The 21,274-nt window shown below is 37.5% G+C and overlaps 1 protein-coding gene across 5 annotated transcripts in view; it reads right to left on the bottom strand.

The window, feature by feature from the left end:
- The window catches only part of LOC138760684 (AT-rich interactive domain-containing protein 1B-like), a 521,279-nt gene that overhangs the window by 392,083 nt on the left and 107,922 nt on the right, over window positions 1-21,274 (bottom strand). For 4 of the 5 annotated variants that reach the window (XM_069931618.1, XM_069931621.1, XM_069931620.1 and 1 more), the window contains exon 3: window positions 4,900-5,031. The exons of the other annotated variant lie outside the window; for it this stretch is intronic. In XM_069931618.1, the coding sequence (XP_069787719.1) occupies window positions 4,900-5,031 (132 nt within the window). The remainder of the gene's footprint in view (window positions 1-4,899; window positions 5,032-21,274) is intronic. 5 annotated transcript variants of the gene reach the window in all.

The raw sequence follows: 21,274 nt of genomic DNA, 5'->3' as shown, positions 1-21,274 counted from the left end.
CCTGATCCAGCTAATCTACCTCAAACACCATTTTTCTGCCCTATCCTACCATTGCTTGATTTGATTAAAGTCATGAAATGTATTAATTTCTATTTTAATGGTTATCAATGAGGATACCTTCACAGCCCACCAGGGTGAGGAATTGCAAAGAATCACAATCCTCTAAGAAACAAGATTTCACCTCAATTCAGTCCTAAATCATTTATTCCTTAATTTGTGACTGGTTTTCCAGAGAAGAAACATTCTCAAAGCCTTCTCAAAGTTTTGTACATTTCATTGAAGCTACCGTTTACATTTCTACACTCCAGCAAATGGAGACTAAGCTGACTAAATCTCTCCTCATGTGACAGAACTTACATCCCAGGAAGTAATCTGGTGAATCTTCACTGCTCTTCCTCAATCGTAAACATTTCCTTTATGAGGGAACGAGACCTAGATTTTACATGATGCAGCACAACTGATCTCACCAAGGTCTTACGTAATTGTGGAGAGACTATTCAATTATGTACTTAAATCCATTTAGTTTAGAATTAACTGACATACTGTGAAACCCATCTTGTTCTACACAACATAATTCAATGACTTAACAAAAGCACAAAACTGAGTGGTTGGGGGTGAGGTGGGGAAACAAGGATTAGAATACATAGTTTTGCATTTTTATAGTCTATACAGTCCGCACAACCTGGTAAGTATCCACATTGCTCTAGATTCCAGCATCTGCAGTCTCTTGTGACACAAGCATCCATTGTGCACAGTTATTTGGAAATAACATGTTACAGCACATTTCTCCATATCCAAAAAGCTTGGGACCAGACATTTTTCGGTTAACTGTATTTTTCGGATACCTGAATAATGGTTTTAAGTAGCCCAGAAGCATCAGCAGAATACTTGTATCGGTTAATGGAAGAAAATGGATGATCAGCAATCGCCGATCCTCGACACTTCCCCACCACTGCTGCCGATCCCTGACACCTCCCAACTGTCACCACCAACCTCTGGCACCTCCCCACCTCTGCTGCTGTTCCCTTGCACCTCCTCACCGGGGTCCCCGTGGCCACCCGGGAGCCTAAAGTCCCTGCTCCTGCCCAGGAGGCCGCCTCCTTGATGATGCTGGGACAACAGAGAACCAAGTACAGTAGAGTGTAAAAAGGGGAGGGAGTTACCTGAAATGAGGACAATCTCCCCATGCGCTGCCTGACCTACCGACTTCCTCCAGTTGCTCACTGATGCGCAAGATTCCAGCCTGCTTCTCTGAGCTGGCATCCAGCCATTCAGCGTCTGTCTTCCCAGCTGGTTTGGAGCTCTGTTGTTACCAAACTGGCGCTAACAGCATGTCAGAGCCCCACGTGAGCACGTTGGGCTAAAAAAAAAAATTTCAACTTGTGACGTCATGTTACCACCGATAAAAAGTTTGGATAATTGAACTTCTCGATTAACTGAATTTCAGATATGTGGAAACATACTGTATATATTAATTAGGTGAACCTAACACCAATACAGATGCAGAAGTACAAGACATCTGCTAAAGGGTCTAATGACCTCCTCCTGAAATTACTTTCAGTGTGACTAGAAACTTAACTAGAACTGATTTATAAACACAAACAGAACCTGGCTAGAAAATTATAGCAAGTAGATCAATTCCTGCTGTCCAATATATTTTCTAAATCTCTGAGGCACAAGTCATTAGAATGATGAAATTCTTGCCTTGATAATTGTAACTCAAACAATAATGAAAAAAATACACAAATCAGAACAAAGCAACAAGCTTGATCAGGACTCCATCTTCCACTAGCACGCATGACAGAATACATTGCAACTCCTGGCCATTCTTCAACGATTCTTCACTTTAAAACTTGAAGGATGATTGTAAGAAACAACATCTTAAATTTCCTCCAAGTCACACACCAACTTGACATGCCTGTTGATAATGATTGAACAAAATGCACCAAAACCTTTTCAAAGATTACAAGGTTTTGCTGGTGATATCCATTACTCACCATATGAACCAAATCAAGTGTCTGCATCCCATCAAGAACAATAGTTAAACAACTTTCATGAACATCTCAACTCCTCATGTCAGACATCTGCACATGGAAATTCAAGGTTAGCGCTTGACATTGTCTTCACCCTGAATTTTCAATTAGATACCAGACATCTTTTAATTAACCCCCAATTTTCTTCTTTCCTAAAGAAATAATGTCATCTCTATATCTACACTGGTCATAATTCAAAAGAATTCTGCAAGGATGCTCCAAGTCTTTCATATTCATGGAACAGAATCCTAATCTGTTCAACAGTGTAATTTAGTGGATATAACATCTTAATTCTGGTCATTACCCCAATGAATCCAAGAATAACTACCCAATTCTTGTTGTACTCTTTCTAGAATCTCTAAACATTCTTACAATGTGGAGTCCAGGCCTAATTCAATTGTTTCAAAATGATCAAATCAAAATTCTATCACAATTTTAAAAAATAACTCAAATCCTCTATTTTTATGGCCCACTTTTATTGTCCCCACTTTTAATGTTTGGTGTATGTGCACTGGTCTCCCTTTTTCACTTATGACTTCTATCTTCTAAAGGCAGCTTATGGTCTTCTTTAAAAAATCCAGCACTTCACAGATTAGGTTCTTCATAATTAAACATACTCAATGTGGTTTCATCTGCAAATTTTGATACCCCAATCGGTTTCAAATCCACAGTCCAAACAAGCTCCAAACATCCATTCTAAAATAATTCTACTTCCTAACCTCAGCCAGTACGTGTAACTTTCTTGAATCCATAGTCTTGGTTTTCTGCTTACAATTCAATGTGCTTCTTTGTGCACACTTCCCAAAACACACCTGGAATGCACTACATAAGCAATCCATGAAAATCACAATTCCACATAAATACTATGAAAATTTATTCACACATCACCAGTCCTTCAGTGGAGCTTGGTCAAAATCCTGCAATAACACTGCCGGAGTTTCTTCACCATATGGATTGTCCCAAGTGAGGAGCTGGCTCACTACCACATTCTCAATGCTTAGAATTAATTTTTAAAATGAATGAAAATTTTGCCTTTCAGACTAGATATTTTAATCTTACTTCACAAAATAATCAAAACACATTACTAAAAATCCTTTCCTTCTCATTGAATGTTCTGGTTCACCGATCTGATATTCCAAATAAAGAGACAGTATAATAATGAGATTTTTGATAAACCCAGGCCCATTATTCAAAAAAGCTGCGCAGGATTCACAATACCAATTTAAACGCTGTTTTTGCTCTTCCACCCCAAGTTCAAGGGTAGTAATAGGCAGATTTAAATCAGAGAATAAACTATTGTAAAATACCTGTCATCTGACTTGCCACTTTTGAAAAAAAAACATCTGCTAACTGGCCAAACTTTCCAAAAGATTATCATCCTTTTTTGAGACATCCCTTAGGATCAAGGATTACTTGCTTCCAATCCAGTTCCATGGGTAATCACAAGGCCAATGTAGGAAACGCATTCTTCTTCAGATGGGTGCCTGATGAGACAGGGTGGGTGGGAAGCTTGAAAGACTGAGTGTTCCTTCCACCATTCACGCTGGGCTTCCACTGTAAGGACTCAAGATTCTTCAAATCATTCTAAATGCTCCTTCACTACTTTTATGGTCATGAGCCAGGAATTCAAGCAATCAGTTGGAATTTTAAATGTTCTCCAAAAAGCTTTGAAGGCAAACTTGAATCTTTCTATCATTCATTGGTTTTGAGTGTTTTTTTTTTAAATTTCTTCTGTCTGGTCATCTTAACCGAATGTAAATGTCAAAGGAGACAATGTACAACAATATTATGGGTACATTTTCCAGGACAGGCTATCCATCAACTGATTATAGCCTCACCTTTTATAATGTACTGAGACTGCAAACACTCCATAGCATAAAATGAAAAAGGCCGCATGTATTGAATCTAGCTCACAGAACTGCAAAATTATAATTGCTTTCCTCCTTTTAATTATTTCCTAAAATACAAGAAGAGTTAACAAATGCAATTCATTTTAATTCAAAGCTTTTAATTACTGAAAGTTAAATTAACTATTGCCACTTTTTTCCCCAAGAAATGCTAACCAATTTTCTTTGTAAACAGACAAGATATTTGTAAAATGATTATTTTGATTTTATTTTTCACAATTCTGCTTGCTCACACATACCAATCCAAAGTAGACTAAGAAGTCCATTCAATCATCTCCTGACAAAGTTCAATGTGCAATCTTAATTAATGGGACTAAGAGAGAAACATCACCCACCAACTGGGATCTGAATAAATGGCTAAAAGGATACACTTTATTCAAAATCAAAAAATAAACCCACAGTATTTTCTTTCTCCATCAACAACAACCATATTTTTTCACGAAATTAACAGCAACTTTAAATTCTAGCCTTTCGAATCTCGAATACCCAATTTGGTCTTATGAAAAGCCAACCTGCAAGTTTATCATTTCACAGCAATCATTTAGTTCTTAAAACTAAAACCTTGTTTCATTTCACTTTTGGAAGTAATGGAACAACCTAACAAAGGGACAGGATAATTTGCTGGTATCCTCCATGTTTATGATCACACTGCACGCATGCATCAAACCAACTGTCCACTGTCAAAATATTATAAGGATCCAAGAATTAGTTGCAACTGCTTTGAAAAATAACACAAGTAGAAATATACCATCAGTAACTGATTTGTTAAAGAAAACGAACGCAGTAAACCATTAAACACTTTTTTTTTCAATGAGATAAATTAGTCTAACATTCTTTTTGAATATTGATGCTGCCATTATTAGGTGAAAAAAATAAACTTTTTTTTTACTCTGTTAAAATCTTCCGAGCCACTGTATTTTCTAGACTCTAACTGCATCAATCAAGTACATATAACCTACCTGCTGGGCTTGATACCTCTGTGGTGCCTGCTGTATGTATGATGACTGGTGGTGTTGCTGTTGATTGTAGTAAGGTTGCTGGCCCTGCTGGCAGTAGCCACTCATGCTCTGCTGACTATAGTGAGGGGGTATCTAATAAAGGGAAACCAAAATAGATTTTCATGAGACAGATTAAATTATCCAGCACGGATCTCATGCATGAGCTTTATATAAAACCCTGCAGGTTAAAAACTGTCACTTTACACTACAGGAATTCTCACCAGATGGCAAATTAATTTGTTTTAACTACTTATAAACAATGCATATTTTGTACTTCAGGTGACATCAATAGGGTCAATGAGGCATCCGTCTCAAATTTGGCTGCCTTCAAGAAATTCATCTCCCTTACATGGCATGCAAACCATAATCTTAATGAATGAGTCCATAAAGACCCAGTTTAAGTACAGACTGATGTCAGACCATGAGACACAGGAGCAGAAATAGGCTATTCAGCCCATTAATTCTGTCCCATCAAACAAATTTTGACATTACCACAACAATTTTCTCAATTTTTCATTCTGCAATGTTTCATCCGCCCCACCCTGCAATTACCACCCCCATCCATTAAGATTCCCATTAGTGGAGCTAATACATGGACCAAAATGTCATCAAGGTCAGCCAAACATCAATCATCAAGCTGCAGCACTTAGGCAATAAATGCAAAAGACTACATCCCAAAGCAAAAAAGTTAAGAGTCTCCAATAACATGTTTACTGGAACATGAAAAAACGTACAAATAAATATCCCCTCGTCACCACCCACTTTGCCCGCTATCAACTCACCCCCACCCCAAATGTAGATCAAAAATAGATCCTAGAAAACATTGTTAGAAATTCATCAAAATAGCTTTAATACACTAATATGACCTTAAGTATCAAGACCTCATTTCTACTGGGCAGAAATGATCCCTTCCTCTATATTTCAGAGACAAAAAGTAACTGGAAAGAAACTAACCAATGCTGTTTTCACTAAACCTACAAAATTCACTGGCAGGTCATAATAAATATCCTGTCTCAAGCCAGCTCTGAGGCTTTAATTACAGCCAATTGGGTCCGATGAGCAAGGCAAGTTGATTGCATGCCTGACATCACATCTCCCAAAACAGATTTGGAGAGAAAAATATTCAAGGACGTTTCCAAAGGTTCCTTGTAAAAAGAAATGCAACATCACTAGTCGTTATAAGAATAGTCATTTTAACTAGTCGTTATAACTAGTCGTTATAACTAGTCGTTATAACTAGTCGTTATAACTAGTCGTTATAAGAATAGTCGTTATAAGAATAGTCGTTATAAGAAAGTGTTGCCTATGTTGTGCTTAAGTCGGATGACTAGCATTTGAGATACCATTGAAGAACGTGGAAGCTCAAATTTAACAGCAGAAAGAGCACAGCACTCCCAAAAATATTCACCCACCCACCACATTAACAACTTGCAGTAGTGGAAAGGTCTGCTGGTCTCCTCAGCATTTAATGTCACCAGAAAGAGTAACACTCACAAGCTTATTATATTCTAACAAACTTTAACAATATTATTTTCCTATCACACAATTCTGTTATCAGAAAATGAGAGTTACTGGAGTGTAATGTAGAAATCTTTACTGTAATCTTTATACAAGGACTGCCTAAAGAAATCTCTTGGTGCCTGCCACATTGACCACCGCCAGTGGGCTGATATCACCTCAAACCGTGCATCTTGGCGCTCACAGTTCGGCAGGCAGCAACCTCCTTTGAAGAAGACCACAGAGCCCACCTCACTGACAAAAGACAAAGGAGGAAAAACCCAACACCCAACCCCAACCAACCAATTTTCCCTTGCAACCGCTGCAACCGCGTCTGCCTGTCCCGCATCGGACTTGTCAGCCACAAACGAGCCTGCAGCTGACGTGGACATTACCCCTCCATAAATCTTCATCCGCGAAGCCAAGCCAAAGAATCTTTATAGATTCTACGTCCAATTCAACCACAAGAACAAGGAAGAGCCACCATCGTGCACCCTTAATGATCCTCTCCTATCCTTATCAGAGGATGCCGTGTGGGATAACTTCAGGAGAGAACCTGTCCAAGTATTAAAAATCTGTGATCAACTTGCTAAAGTATTCAACGATAGCTTCAACATCTCACTCCAACAAGATTTTTAATCTGCCTCACGGCCATTCACATCAACAGTGATGAAGTGTGAAGTGTTTTGAAAGGCTGGTGTTGAAGCATAACAGTTCCTGTCTGCGGGGGGGGGGGGGGGGGGGGGGTGAGGGGGGAGTGGCGACATGGATTCCCCTACCATAACAATAAATCTACAGCAAGATACCATTTCACTGGCTGCACTCAAAGCCCTGGACGCATGTATAGCAAGCATCAGGATGCTCTTTATTGACAACAGTTCAGCATTTAATGCCATCATCCCCTCAAAATTGATCAGCAAACTCCAAGACCTGGTACTCAACACCCCACTGTAATTAGGTCCTGGATTTCCTCACTTCCATTCCACAATCAGTGAGGATTGATAAGAATATCTCCTCCACAATCTCCATCAGTACCAGAACACCACAAAGCTGCATTCTTAGCCCCCTGCTCTACTTGCTGTACACCTATGACTGTGTGGCCTTATACAATAACGACACCATTTACAAATTCACTGATGATGCCATGGTTGTGGGTTGTATAAAAAGGGGTGATGAGTCAGAATGCAGGAGGGAGATTGAAAACTTGGCTGAATAGTGCACTAACAATTATCTCGCATTCAATGTCATCAAAATAAGAAGCTTCAGGAAGGGAAAACCAGAGATGTATGATCAAGTGATCATAGCAAAATCAGAGGTGGAGAGCGTGAGCAAATTTAAGTTCTTGGGAGTCATTATCTCAGAGGATCCACACACCAATAGCATCATGAAGAAAGCAAGTCAGTCCCTTGACTTCCTCAGAAGTTTGCAGAGGTTTGGTATGACATCAGAAAAGCAGGCAAATTTCTGCAGATGTGGGTGAAGAGGGTGTTGACCAGCTGCATCACTGTCGGGTACGGGGACACAAATGCCCTGAGTGGAAAGCCCTTCAAAAGGTATTGGACACAGCGCAGGACATCACAGGCAAAACTCTCCCCACCATGAAGAACATCTGCAGGGAACAATGCCATTGGAGAGCAGCAGCAATCATCAAGTATTCCCATCACTCAGCACATGCTCTGTTTTCGCTGCTATCATCAGGAAACAGGTGTAGGTGCCACAAGACTCGCACCACCAGGTTCAGGAATAGTTGTTACTCCTCTACCATCAGGCGCCTCAACAAACTTAATCAGGGACTCATTTAAAGTCTCTTTTGCAATTTATTGAATTTTTTTCTCTCTGTACTGCAGTTTATTTACATTTCTTTATTTGTTTACTTTTGCATTACCAATAAGTGGTCATTTTGCCTACTCACAGGAAAAAGAATCTCAGGGTTGTATGTGATGTGTGTGTAGTCTGACAATAAATCTGAATTGAATTGGGATTATAAAATAATCACATTCAAATGAGGTATTCAGAGGGTAGTTTGCACAAAATAAGTGTTCATGCATTGAAGTACTATGTCAGCATGGACTAATATGGTAGCGTAGTTAAAGAATGGACAGAACAGTTGGAATGAATGGGTCATTTTGAGATTGGCAGTCTTTTTTATTGGTGTCATTGTTCAAGTTCAAGTGCAAAGCCACATTATCAATAGATCAACCAATTGCATTGATGAGAGACAACAAAAGCTCGAGAAGCTTAAATCTTGAGCAAAGTATTGTTGGAGGAACTCAGCAGGCCAGACAACATCCAATGGATAGAAATGGACAAAATTCAATGGTCCAGATAAAAAGGGAAAATTACTTGCACAACAGGGGAAAGAAATTGGAGGAAGGCCAAGACGTGATAGTGTATAGACCACGTGCGAGGGGTGAAGAGACAGTAGAGAGAGAAAACATGAAGGGAGGGAGGAAAATTTAGAGAAAGAAAATAGTTTAGAAAAATTTAGAGAAAGGAATAGTTTAAGAGAAGGAAAGACCCCAAGACTGAATGACAGGAATGTAGCAGAATGTTGGTAGTCAGGGAAACCAGCAGTATCCTTGATGACTTTATCTGCGAGAAGTGCATCCAGCTGCAGCACCTGACGAACTGAGTTAAGGAATGCAGCTGGAATTAAATGGACTCCCAATCATTCATGAGGCAGAGAGAGTGAAAGAAAGGAGTTACAGGGGTGCTGTCACACAATAGGGTGACAGTCAGGAGAGGAAAATGGAACAGGCATGGCATCCTGTGGCCATTCCGTTCAATGACGTAAACTGGAGGGCGTGGCAAGATGGCATAGGGAACAGACGTGCCTTCCAGACCTCTCCTGACTCTGATATTTTGTTTTGTCTTTAAGTGCCCGTTAAAGTTCTTTTAAAAGTTTATAAATAATAAGAGGTGTTGGATTATATGCAAAACAAAAGGTAAAAGAAAACATCAACAGCCTGTTAAAAAAACTACATTTTCTGAAATTGTCTGAGCCTACTTGTTTACAAGAAGCCAGGACTCAGCATAGAATGGATCCAGAGGAAGACGTACAGAGTTCGGCATTGAAACTCCGTTTTAAGCCAGTGAGGCTCTTTGAAGGTCGCATTCAACAGCTTTCAGACCAAAGAGCTGGACGGGTGCCAGTATTTCACACAACGGCCACTGTGAGTGCTGTTACTCAGACTTTGACAGTTGAATCAGCTGGGGCGCCACCAGCTGGAGAGTTAAAGAGCTGTCATTTGACTGCCACAGTGGTGGCGCTGCAAAATGCATCTTCAGTTACAACGGTTTTTCCAGACATCGATTCAGTGAAGATGATTAAAGAGATTTGGCTTAAAGATAACTCTGATCTTCAGTCTCCTGGCATTGCTGGGGGGACTTTGAGAGGGATTTTTATACGAAGTCAAGCTGCTAGAAAAGATACTAAATTAAGGGAAGGGACAGAAGATCCCGTGGTCTCTAAGGAACAGCAAGACCCCATTATGCCTGAATCTACTTCTGTTGAAATGTCTGTTAAGGATCTTGAAGATAAGATATATTCTGTATCGAGTCACTTAGCTAATTTTGTGAACCTGTTTATTTCCAAGATTAATGCGATGGCGGAAGTCATTAATGGAGCTTTTAAGCTTGAAACCATTGAAAGATTTGAAATGTGTGATCAAGGTTTAGTCGATGCACAGGATCAACTGCAAGATGAAAATAGAATAATTGAAACATTGCAGATCCAAAATAAAAATTTAGCAAAAAAGGTTGATTATTTTGAGAATCAATCTAGACGGAACAACGTGAAAATTGTTGGTTTGCCAGAAGGCATAGAAGGACCAGATCCAAGAAAAATTTTTTACTGAATGGATTCCACGAGTGTTAGGACAGGATAAATTCCCTGAAGGTTTAATACTGGAACGTGCTTATAGAGTTTTAAGAAGAAAATCTTTTTCAGGACAGAATCCAAGATCTGTTTTGATCCGTTGTTTAAACTATTGTGACAGAGAGACAATTTTACGTACGGCTATTAGAAATGCCCAACAAAATAGATCTCCTTTGATGGTTCAGAATAATCCTGTTTTCTTCTATCAAGATTTGAGTCAAGAAATTATGTTTCAACGAAGCGAATTTAATTCTGTGAAAGAACGGTTGTGGAAAAAAAGACATAAGGCAACATTCAGGTATTCTGCGGTACTGAAGATTTTTCAGGATGGAAATTAGCCAAAGTTCTTTGACAATCTTAAAGAGGTTATGGACTTTGCTCAGTCTCTACCAATCATGCAGTTTCAGGAATGATGTAGTCCTTCAAGGTCTCCAAAGAGAGTAGAGATGTAAGGTGGGATCCAGATTTTTAAAAGAAATGGAAGCAATGGTTACCGAAGTGGTAACGTTGATTTAAAAAAATATAAAATCTTTTATCTTTTTTTTTGAGAAGAGTTTAAATAGTTTAAATAATGATGATAGTTTAATGAAATGGGAGTTGGGAGAGGGAACTGGGTGGGCACTAGTTTCCAGAAGTCATCAGCTACCTGTGAGTTATCTCACACCCAATATTTTGGGGGAGTTACCGCTTTGGGCTGTTTAAACAGGAGGAGGTAGTTGTGACCTCCGACCTGTTTTTTTTTCTTTTTAATTTTTGGGTTAAGAACTGAAGGGGGTTTTTTTATTTTTTTTTTAAATAAATAATTTTTTTTTTTAACTCTTTTTGTTTTCTGATTGTAATTGAGAGGGAATTAGGAGGTGTTTTTTTTCATTTCCTTTTTTTCTCTTTTTTTTGGGGGGGGGGTTTTCTCTTTTTTCTTTCTTTTTTAAGAGGATGATGTCACAGAAGATAATAAGTCAAAAATTGAGGATGTTGAATTAGATGAAGAGGAAGATTAGGGGAAAGGTGATAAGAAGAAAAAGAAGAAAATTAAGTACAAATACATTGAGGGAGAAGAGTTTAATAAAATTAAGTTAATTTCGATAGAGAATTTTGAAGATGTTATAAATGAAGAATATGGAGAATTTTATAAGAGTTTGAACTTTTTTTTCTTTTTTTATATAAGGGGAGGGGAAGGGAATAAAAAGTTTAACTGATTGTTTTTCTAAGGGATGTTTTTGTTCTCTCGATGAATTTATAAAGGAAACTGTATTAATGGAAATTCTGTATTTATGTATTATTAATTATGATTTTTTTGTATAACAGATATATAATATATAATATATAATGGTTGATATATAATTTTAATATTTGAACTTAGTTTTAAAGTGAATTTCATTTGTTAAATACATGTATTATGTTTGATTTAAATATATGTTTAAGGGTATTATTTTAGTATTGATATTTTTTTTATTGTTAGTAATTTTTTGTTGTTAAGTTTTATCCTTTTTTTGTAAGTGGGGTTTTTTTCTATTTTATTTACAACATTGTTAATTAATTCTTCACTCTTTATTTTGGGGGGGAGGGTTGGACTAATTTTAAATTAGATGATTAATGTTATAATTATTGGGGGGGTTAATTTGTGTAGTTTAATGATGTAGTATTCTAATTTTTATTATCTTATTTTTTATTATTTCTTTAAATGTAATTTTTATTTTATTCATGTCATAAAATTTTAAATAAAGTTTTTTAAAAAAATGACGTAAACCATTTTGGATACTGTTTGGGATGGTGGGGGTGGGGGGGTTAAGACCCTACCAAGGACAAGCCACAGTGATCTTGTTTCTGGCATGGAGTCTGGTCTTGTGGAAAGGGAAAGGAGGAGAAGAGGCAAACTAACAAACCTTCCACAGTGCCAGTGTAATCATAGGAGATTCCATAGAAAGAGGAACAGATAAGAGGCTCTGTGGAAGAGATCGAGAATCCTGGATGGTGTATTGCTTCCCTGTTGCCATGATCCGAGATATCTCAGATCAAGTTCACAGCATTTTTGGAGGGAGGGTGAGCAGCCAGATGTCGTGGTCCATGTAGGGACCACGATGACATCCTGCAGAGAGAGTACACAGGGAGTTAGATGCTAAGTTGAAGGTCGGGACTTCCAAGGTTGTAATCTTAGGATTCCTAACCATGCTAAGTGCTAGTGAGGTTAGAAATAAGGAGGATAATGAAGTTTAACATGTGGCTAAAAACATGATGCAGGAGGGAGCACTTCAGGTTTCTGGATCATTGAGCTATTTTCCAGGGGATGTGGAATCTGTTCCAATAGAATGGTTTGTATCTGAATTGGAGGGGGTCTAATATACTTGCAGGAAGGTTTGTTAGTGCTGCTGCAGTGGTGGGGGTGGGGGGGATTTAAAACAGGAGGATGTGAACCACAGTGCCAGAGCAGATACAGAACTGGAGAAGGGAAAAGACAATGTGAAAATTACATGTAATGTTGGAGGTCACCAGGTTTTACATGGTGGAAATGCTCTCAGGTGCATCTATTTCAATGCAAGAAGTACTGCAGGAAAGGCAGATGAGCTTAGACATGGATTGGCATGTGGATTTTGATCATTGTGGCTATTAGTGAAACTTGGTTTCAGGAGCGGCAGGATTGGTTGCTCAATGTTTCAGACACAATAGAGTAGGGGGGGTTGGAGGGGGAATAAAAGGTAGATGAATGGTGAATGAGGTACTTGAGCATAAAAAATGCAAAAAAAAACTCAAAAAATCAAGAAAGAAATCAGGGAGGCAAAAAGACAAGATTTCTTTGGCAGATAATGTGAAGAAAAATCCAAAGGGTTTCTACATTTATATTTCGAGCAAAAGGATAGTAAGTGACAAATTTGGTCCCCTTGAAGATCAAAGTGGTTGGCTACGGAGCCAAAAACAGATGGGAGAGATCTTAAATAAGTTTTTTGCATCAGTATTCACTCAGGAAACTGGTAGTAAAGTCAAGGGAAGTACAGCAAACATGCAAGGCGGACCTGGAACCTATACAGATTGGAACCTATACAGATTAACAAGTAGACGAATAAAGATGGATAATTCCACACAGCCGAACAAAGTTTTCCCTCAAACTTTGAGGGAGGCTAGAGCAGAAATTGAACAGGATCTGGCAGATATATTTAAAATGTATGGAGCCACAGGTGAGGTGCCAGAGGATTGTTCTCTTGTTTAAAAAAGGCTCCAGAAATAACCTTAGAAGACTGAAGGTAAATTATTGGAAGGTGCTCTAAGAGATCGGATATAAATGTATTTGGATAGCCAAGGACTGATTAGGGATAGTCAACATGGCTTTGTGCATGGTAGGTCATATTTAACCAATCTTATATAGTTTTTTTTTCCCCCAAGGAGGTTAACAGGAACATTGATGAAGGAAAGGCTGTAGATGTTGTCTTCATGGACTTTAGTAAAGTTTACATGGGAGATTAGTTGGGAAGGTTTAGGTGCTTGGTATTCATGGTGAGGGAGTAAACTGGATTTGACATTAATATTCTTGATGAAGGAATTCAATTTAATTGGCATATGGAGGAAATTAAACCCAAAAGAGAGAGATTATTCATTTTATTTAGTTCAATATGATACTTATTCTAGAATTGATTATTTTTTTTAATTGTCAGCTCAATTAATGAATAATGTAGTATTGACTGAATATAAATCTAAAATTTTGTCAGACCATTCATTGGTCTCATTGACATAAGCAGTAATGGAAAAGATGGTTTCTACATATCGTTGGAGGTTTAATCCTTTATTGTTGAAAAATGAATTTTGTAAATATATTAATGAACAAATTCAAGAGTTTTTAGATATAAATAGAAATTCTGAAGAGTAAGTTTGTAATACGAGATGCTTTAAAAGCGTTTTTAAGAGGTCAGATTATTAGTTTTACAGTTAAACTTAAAAAGCAATACTTAGTTCGAGAAATGTATAATTTTTCTCAAAAAGGGTTTCAGAGGAGTCCATTAGATAAAGAGAAAAAAGTTCAATGAGATTCTATGAAACTGAAATATAATACATTACAAACTTCTATAATTGAACGTTTATTGCAAAGATCTAAAAAATATTATGAGTTAGGGGAAAAAGACACAAAATTTTGGCATGGCAATTTAAATCTGAACAATATATAGAACGATTAAGGCAGTTAAAAAAATGTGAAAATTTCTTATAAACCTCAAGATATTAATGAACAGTTTAAATAATTTTATAAAAAATTACATACTTCTGAAGTGCAACAGAACCAAAGTAAAATAGATGTCTTTTTAAATAAGTTGTTGTTACCTGTATTGAATGATTGGACTAAGGAACAATTGGAGAAGCCAATAGATTTTGAAGAAATTATGTTTGATCTCAATTCAATGCCAAATGGTAAATCTCCAGGAGAGGATGATCTTACTGTAGAATTTTATCAGAAATTTCATAAATTGTTGCTTCCATTGTTTGTTGAAGTTTTACAGCATGGGTGAGACTTTCCCAATAGCTGTGGATGTACATTCCAAATGGCCAGTAGTTTCACAGCTGAAAAACACCTAAGCAGATTTCACAACTGACTGTCTTGAGCTATCTTTGCCACTTACAGATTGCCTCATGAATTAGTTACAGACAATGGGCCTCAATTTACTACAGAACATTTTTAAAAATGTATGCATGACATATCAGACACATTTTGTCCACACCCTAGCACCCAAGTACTAATGGGGAGGTAGAATATTTTGTACAAACATTCAAAAAAGCAATGAAATCCATGAAATTTCTAAATGCCTCCTGGACACACAAAATCGCAGATTTCCTATTGGTGGACAGAAACACGCCGCATTCTACCACAAAACACACCACAGCAGAACTAATGTTTGGCCACAACCTGCGGACCAGGCTCACCACATTTCATCCAGATCTGGGTCTCCGATTGCAAAAAAACAGCATCACCACAAACCTCACATGGAACATTAGAAGTGGGTGAGAGAATTCTGGTACAAGATTATACCCATGGGTGATAGGAGTAATCTTACAAAAGTTGAGCATCTGCTCATACTCTGTTCTAATGGGGGACAGATTGTTGAAGCGACGCATTGACCAATTACGAGCATTGACTGACACTAAGGTCCATGAATTGCTTCATGAACTGGAGGAGGAGGAGGAACCAGACCTGCCATGGCCTCCCCCGACCATTCCATCCCTCAGGTCGAGTGGGGGAGGAGGGGACAGAGACAGCTGTGGAACCTATCAGTCTGGTGAGGAGTCCAGTAACTGAAACATGCAGCCAGTAGGGCAGCGAAGACGGGTAGTCACCACCGACTCAACCGCTGACATGACTATCTACGGGACCCAAGCAAATACTGGCATAACAAAACATGCCGAGGCACTCCAAAGTAAAAAGACGACCACCTGAACACTTTAAGGACTATGTACCCTGATTATTATTAAATACTTTCCCTTTTATAATTATAATTACTCATGAGATGTATTCTAATTCTCACGTGGTCCTGGGCCCAATGTAATCATATTAGTTTGAAGGAGCCCAGTCAGCATTTATCGCACGGAGGGTTGTGGCGGGGGGGTGGAGGAGTATTAAATATAGGCCCACCCTCTGCTGGACATCATGATGCCCAAGTCGTGATGTCACCCTTCCATATCAGTAGTCAGTAGTCTAATAGAAGGTTGAGAAAGCATCACGTCTCCAAGTCTTAATTGTGTGAGTGCATTGTGACAGAGTATATAGATATGTTTTTGGGAGATAAATTGTGGAAAGTTTGTTGGTGTAGGTCACATACAAACACTTTGAAACAGAACTTAGTTAAAATACTGGAGCTCTGCTCATGCTAGACTTGTCGGCCCTAGAGCCTTTGCAAAAGCTTTGGAGAGTGCCCAAGAGACTTCACTAATGAATTGTTATTTACAAAAAGGCAACAGATGAAAGAACTTGTCGGAGGCGCAGACTGTCTGGAGTGGAACTTTTGATCTAGGAGGGTCATGCGGTTTTGCAAGCAGAGAAAAAAAAACAGGTTTTCTCTCTGAGACAGAGATACAGAGAGACACATAGACCAGTTCTGCAGTTATACAGTCATCAGCAGCGGCGGCTGGAACTAGAACACGACAAGCTGGCAAGCTTGTGGAAAACCCCATTTGGAAGGCAGGTTGTGAGTGCTTAGTTCAGTCTGGTCAAAGCCCTTGTGGTTCATGCAAGAAGAGAGGACTGGCTGTTTAATGTTTCACTTGAAATAAGAGAAACAAAAAGGAACTCTGTGGTGACTTGGAAGAAAGAGGTTATCATCTGGAGAACTGGAGGAGGTGGAACCAGACCTGCATGTTTCTTCAGCAAGACACTGAAGTGGCTGATTAAAAAGGAATCAGTTGTGGGTGTCCAGTGTACAACAAATCTCTCTCTAAAACCCGACAAGAACCTTCCTGAGCGTTAACCATTTACCTTTCAAGCACCAAAGCCTGGTGAACTTTATAAACATTAAATTCTGTGCATAGTATAGGAATTGCCTGCAACCACTGAACTTTGAGGAATGAGAAGTGAGATTGGACTGTGAATCAAAGAACTTTTCTGAACTTACACATTCCATACGCATGCACTTAGAATTAGAAGAGAATTAAGTTAGGTTAGTTAAGACAAAAGTGGTAAGTTAAAGTGTGATTCTGTTTTCATGCTTAAAGATAATTAAAAACAACTTTTGTGTAAGTAACCATTTGTCTTGGGGAATATCTATTGCTGCTGGGTTTTGGGGTCTTCTGGACATGTAACAGTATTCACAACATATACCTTGAAACAACTTCCAAATTGTTTTAGCCTTTTGACCCTTCATATCCATGCAATTAGTTTTTTTTTGTTTAAAACTCTAGTTTAGCATTAAGTTCATCATTTTAACAAAGGCATACTTTCTTATATCTTAACCTAATTGTTTCTCTTTTGACTTAATTGTTGATGTTATTTACCTGTGTCATTTCTGCCATTTTCCCAGTGATATTGGATGTTTGCCTGTTAAATGTGCATTTCTATCCAGAAAGTGCATTCATTTCAATTGAGATGAACAGTTACAAGAACAGGTAAATTAAAGGCAAGTCATAGTTTTGATTTTGTGGATTTGATTTTTTTTTGTTTTCAAGTGCCATTTCCCTTTGTAAATGTAAATAATTTAAAAAAAATTAATTCTGTGTGTAACTTGAGTAATTTCACAGTTTTTTTTATTTGTTCAGAAATATTCATGCTTTTTGACACCCAATTCAGCCTTGGAGGGTGTGGGGTCTGAGGCTTCACTCCCTGTCAAAGCATTTCTGTGAGACTGACAATCAGCAAAGCTTTGCTTTGCTTGGAGCCTCCTTGGATCAAATCGTAGCTGGCTTGCAAGAAGAAATTCATGCCAATGGACTTCCTCAATACACAAGTTAAGATGCCAGGGGAACAGGTGTAAAAAAAATTATGGGGCCATTACATTCACTTGATTGCTGTTCATCTGACTAATATTTGAAATGGCTTAGAGCTGCATTTTTAGTAAGTAATGATTTACACACTGCCACATATTGGAGAGGTTTCATCAACTATTCCTTATTAACTAAAATGCAAGTTGCCTACCAACTTTAAAAAAAATCATTCTTCCTGAACATATTCAGTGAGAACAACAACATTTACACAGCATCTTTAAAATGCAAAAAACACTGAAACAAAACTCAGAATATAAATCACCTAAAACAATCAAATTATGGTGAAGTAGTCTTGGCATATATAAAAAATCTGAAAGTGTTAGAAATACTGACCATTGATCCAAAATATCGATTCTGTTTCTCACTTCATAACTGCTGGAGCTAAAACTAATTTTTATTTCAAACCTTCAGCATGTGCAGTATTTGCATTTGGATTACTGCATAGTTATCTGACACAAAGTTTGATTTTCAGTATTCCCAGCTAGCTTCAATGTGCAAGTTTTCACAAAAAAAAATCAGTCCACCATGTCAGATAAATTAATCTATTTAATATTTATTTTAAAGTAATATCAATATTATTTACTCTCCTAGTTCATTAACTCGAGGATTACAGGAATATTTATATGCAGATACCATCTGAAAAGCCAGGGTAAAAATGTGGAAATTAATTTAACAGAATGCTCTGCAATTATACCAGCAAAAATATACTTCAAGTTTTTTTTCCCCCAAAAAGTGTTGTAATCTCTACACACGCACACACTCAATTTTATTGCTCTTCAAAAGCTTCGCTCATGCAGCAAGCACATTAAACTGGAAAGACCTTGTTCTGGGAGTAAACATTTATGTCAACAAATAAATTTAAATTTATTTTTTGTGTCTGCTGTTGTGTTGGACAGGCTTAATTAACTTGCATCAATGCTTCCGTGTCAATATTTACATGATTGCTGTGCACATATCTGATGCATCTTCAGTTCCTGGGATGCAATAAACACCATCAAATGAAATTCCAGAGCTTCTTGTCTTTTATTAACTCCTGATGGGATTCACTATCTGCTGATGTGCATCTGCATGTTAGTATTAATATACAATGTGAATTATTAAACTAAATCAAATTACTAACACTACACTGTAGTTCAATTCTGTAAATGACTTTCAGTACTGATTTAAGCAGCACGACACCAGCAAACAAACTTGTGATTGATTATTTCAACTCAAATGAATCTCAACATGATTTTAGGTGAAAATTATTTTCTTCAACAATGCAACATTGTTTAATAGAGATAGACATATCTTAACCATTAACCAATGTATGTAACAATATTTATTTATTCCCAGCTGTTAAAAAATGCAATAATTCACCCATCTTTTCTATATTATAGATGACAGCAAATTACACAAAAAATTTGAAGACCCAAACTTCAAAGGATCTTAAAATTAGGTAGAAATATTTTCTGATGGAAGCAAAACCTTTTCTCTTGATGATTAGATGAGTACACATCCAATGCAAATAACTGTTTTAACTGTGCGGATGTTATTCATGCAACATACTAAAAACATTATTAAAACACAATGCAAAACTAGAGTAGCAGAACAGATAACCAACCTTACAGAATGATCTAAATCAAGTACTCTTGAGCAGTAGCAGAGTTCAATGTTTTTCAATACTATTTCTAATTCTAACTTTCAAGCAATTCTAATTTTCAAACAAGACAGTTGTGCTGCCCCAGTTGACCATAGCTATTTTGGTAACTTAAATTTTAAGTTCCTTTCTTGGGCCTTAAATATGTCTAACTCTTACCTCGCATGCATTCAAAAAATATTTTTTTATGTCCAGCTTTGGACCCCTATTTATTCTATTGATGTGCTTGGATTTACAATTTCACTGTTTCAGTCAAATTTTATGAACAAAGTACAGAAATCGAGAAATATTGTTTTAGAAAATAATCAAATACCACCGAGTACAATCTTATTAGACACAGCTATGTCAACATTCCTTTTTAAAGACTGTTCAAAATAAATCCCAGAAATGCACTAGTTATTTCTTTATAGCGCATTACTCCTTGCGTTTTAAGTTAAACAGCTTGCATTTATACATGTATTTTATAGCCCAAAGCATTTCAGTCACATTATAAAAAGGGAAATCTTTAAAAATAAAGCAGTCTCCAATGAACAAGCATTCCTTTATAGCCATTAAATCACTTGATGCTTGTTCAGAGGGAGTAAGTAAGCATTCATTTCTAAGTTTCTTCCATTGCCTTTGTGCTGTCACAATGGTTTACAAAGAAAAAAAGACATTTGAAATCTCAAGATATTAAATTATTTTAAAAGGTGTTGTTGCATACTGAATGAGTAATGTATGGCACCCAAAAAAAAGCATTCTTCACTGCTTATAATGGTAAATTGTTTTGAAACACATCATGCATAGTCAAATCTTATTAAACTAGCTGCTCGCCCATCAACTTTTCTTTCAGTCTTCCAAAGTGCTCTAGTTTGTCTTATTACGTTTACTTTTGAAAGCTAATTATTGAATACCAACTGAAAATCTGAAGGTCAACCTACACATGTTAATGAAGGACCTTGTTTCAATGCCAGTTCTTCTACACCAGGAAGATGTTCATAACTGCTTAAGTGCCCTATCTTAATGTATGCACAATAGAGGTAACATGAAATGGTCTAAAAAAAAAGCTGAGCACCCAGCCTTCCCTTCCTGAATGTTGCCAGGCAAATATGAACAGACACAAAACACATTGCTGGTGAGAAAAAAAAAACAGCTAACAGACTCATTTAGTAACATTATACCAAGCATTAATCCTTCTTGTCAGGATTAACACTTATTACTACAGGTCCATAATCAAAGAGGATGAAACACATGATTGAAAAAGACTTGGCAAAGAATGTGATAATTTGCAACAGTAATGTATAACAATGAACAAGCAGCATAAATTGTGATTCCTGTATGGCCACTAAATGCTTATTTTATATATTTTTAAAAGTGAGCGTATTTCGAGACCCAAGAGACTGCAAATGCTGGAAGTAAAGCAGGGGGGAAAAAGCAGATGGCTGGGGGAATTTAGCAAGGTTAGGTAGCATCCACAGAGTGAAAAAGACAATCGACAATTTGGATTGAAATCCTGCTTCAGGACTAAGGATTTACAGCCTACAAAGCAAGGGTTCCCACCTGCTTCAAAAAGGCATCAATCATTCTGGTACCCAAGAGTAGAGTGATCTGCCTCAACGACTGCCTCCCAGTAGCACTAACTTCTACTGTGATGAATGCTTTGAGAAGCTGGTCATGGCCAGAATTAACACATACATAAGCAAAGATCTGGACCCACGGCAATTCGCCAATCGTCAGAATCGCTCCACAGCTGGCTCTCCACTCAGCTCTGAATTATGTTGAAAACAGCAATTCATACATACGGCTACAGCTCAGCCTTCAATACCATTATTCCCTCAGTGCTGGTCAACAAGCTACAAAATCTAGGCCTCGGTACCCAACTCTGCAACTAGATCATT

Source organism: Narcine bancroftii, chromosome 4 (genome assembly GCF_036971445.1).
Source record: "Narcine bancroftii isolate sNarBan1 chromosome 4, sNarBan1.hap1, whole genome shotgun sequence".
Taxonomy (NCBI): Eukaryota; Metazoa; Chordata; class Chondrichthyes; order Torpediniformes; family Narcinidae; genus Narcine; species Narcine bancroftii.
The sequence above is the reverse complement of the archived record's forward strand: the minus strand, read 5'-3'. Positions and strand labels throughout refer to the sequence as shown.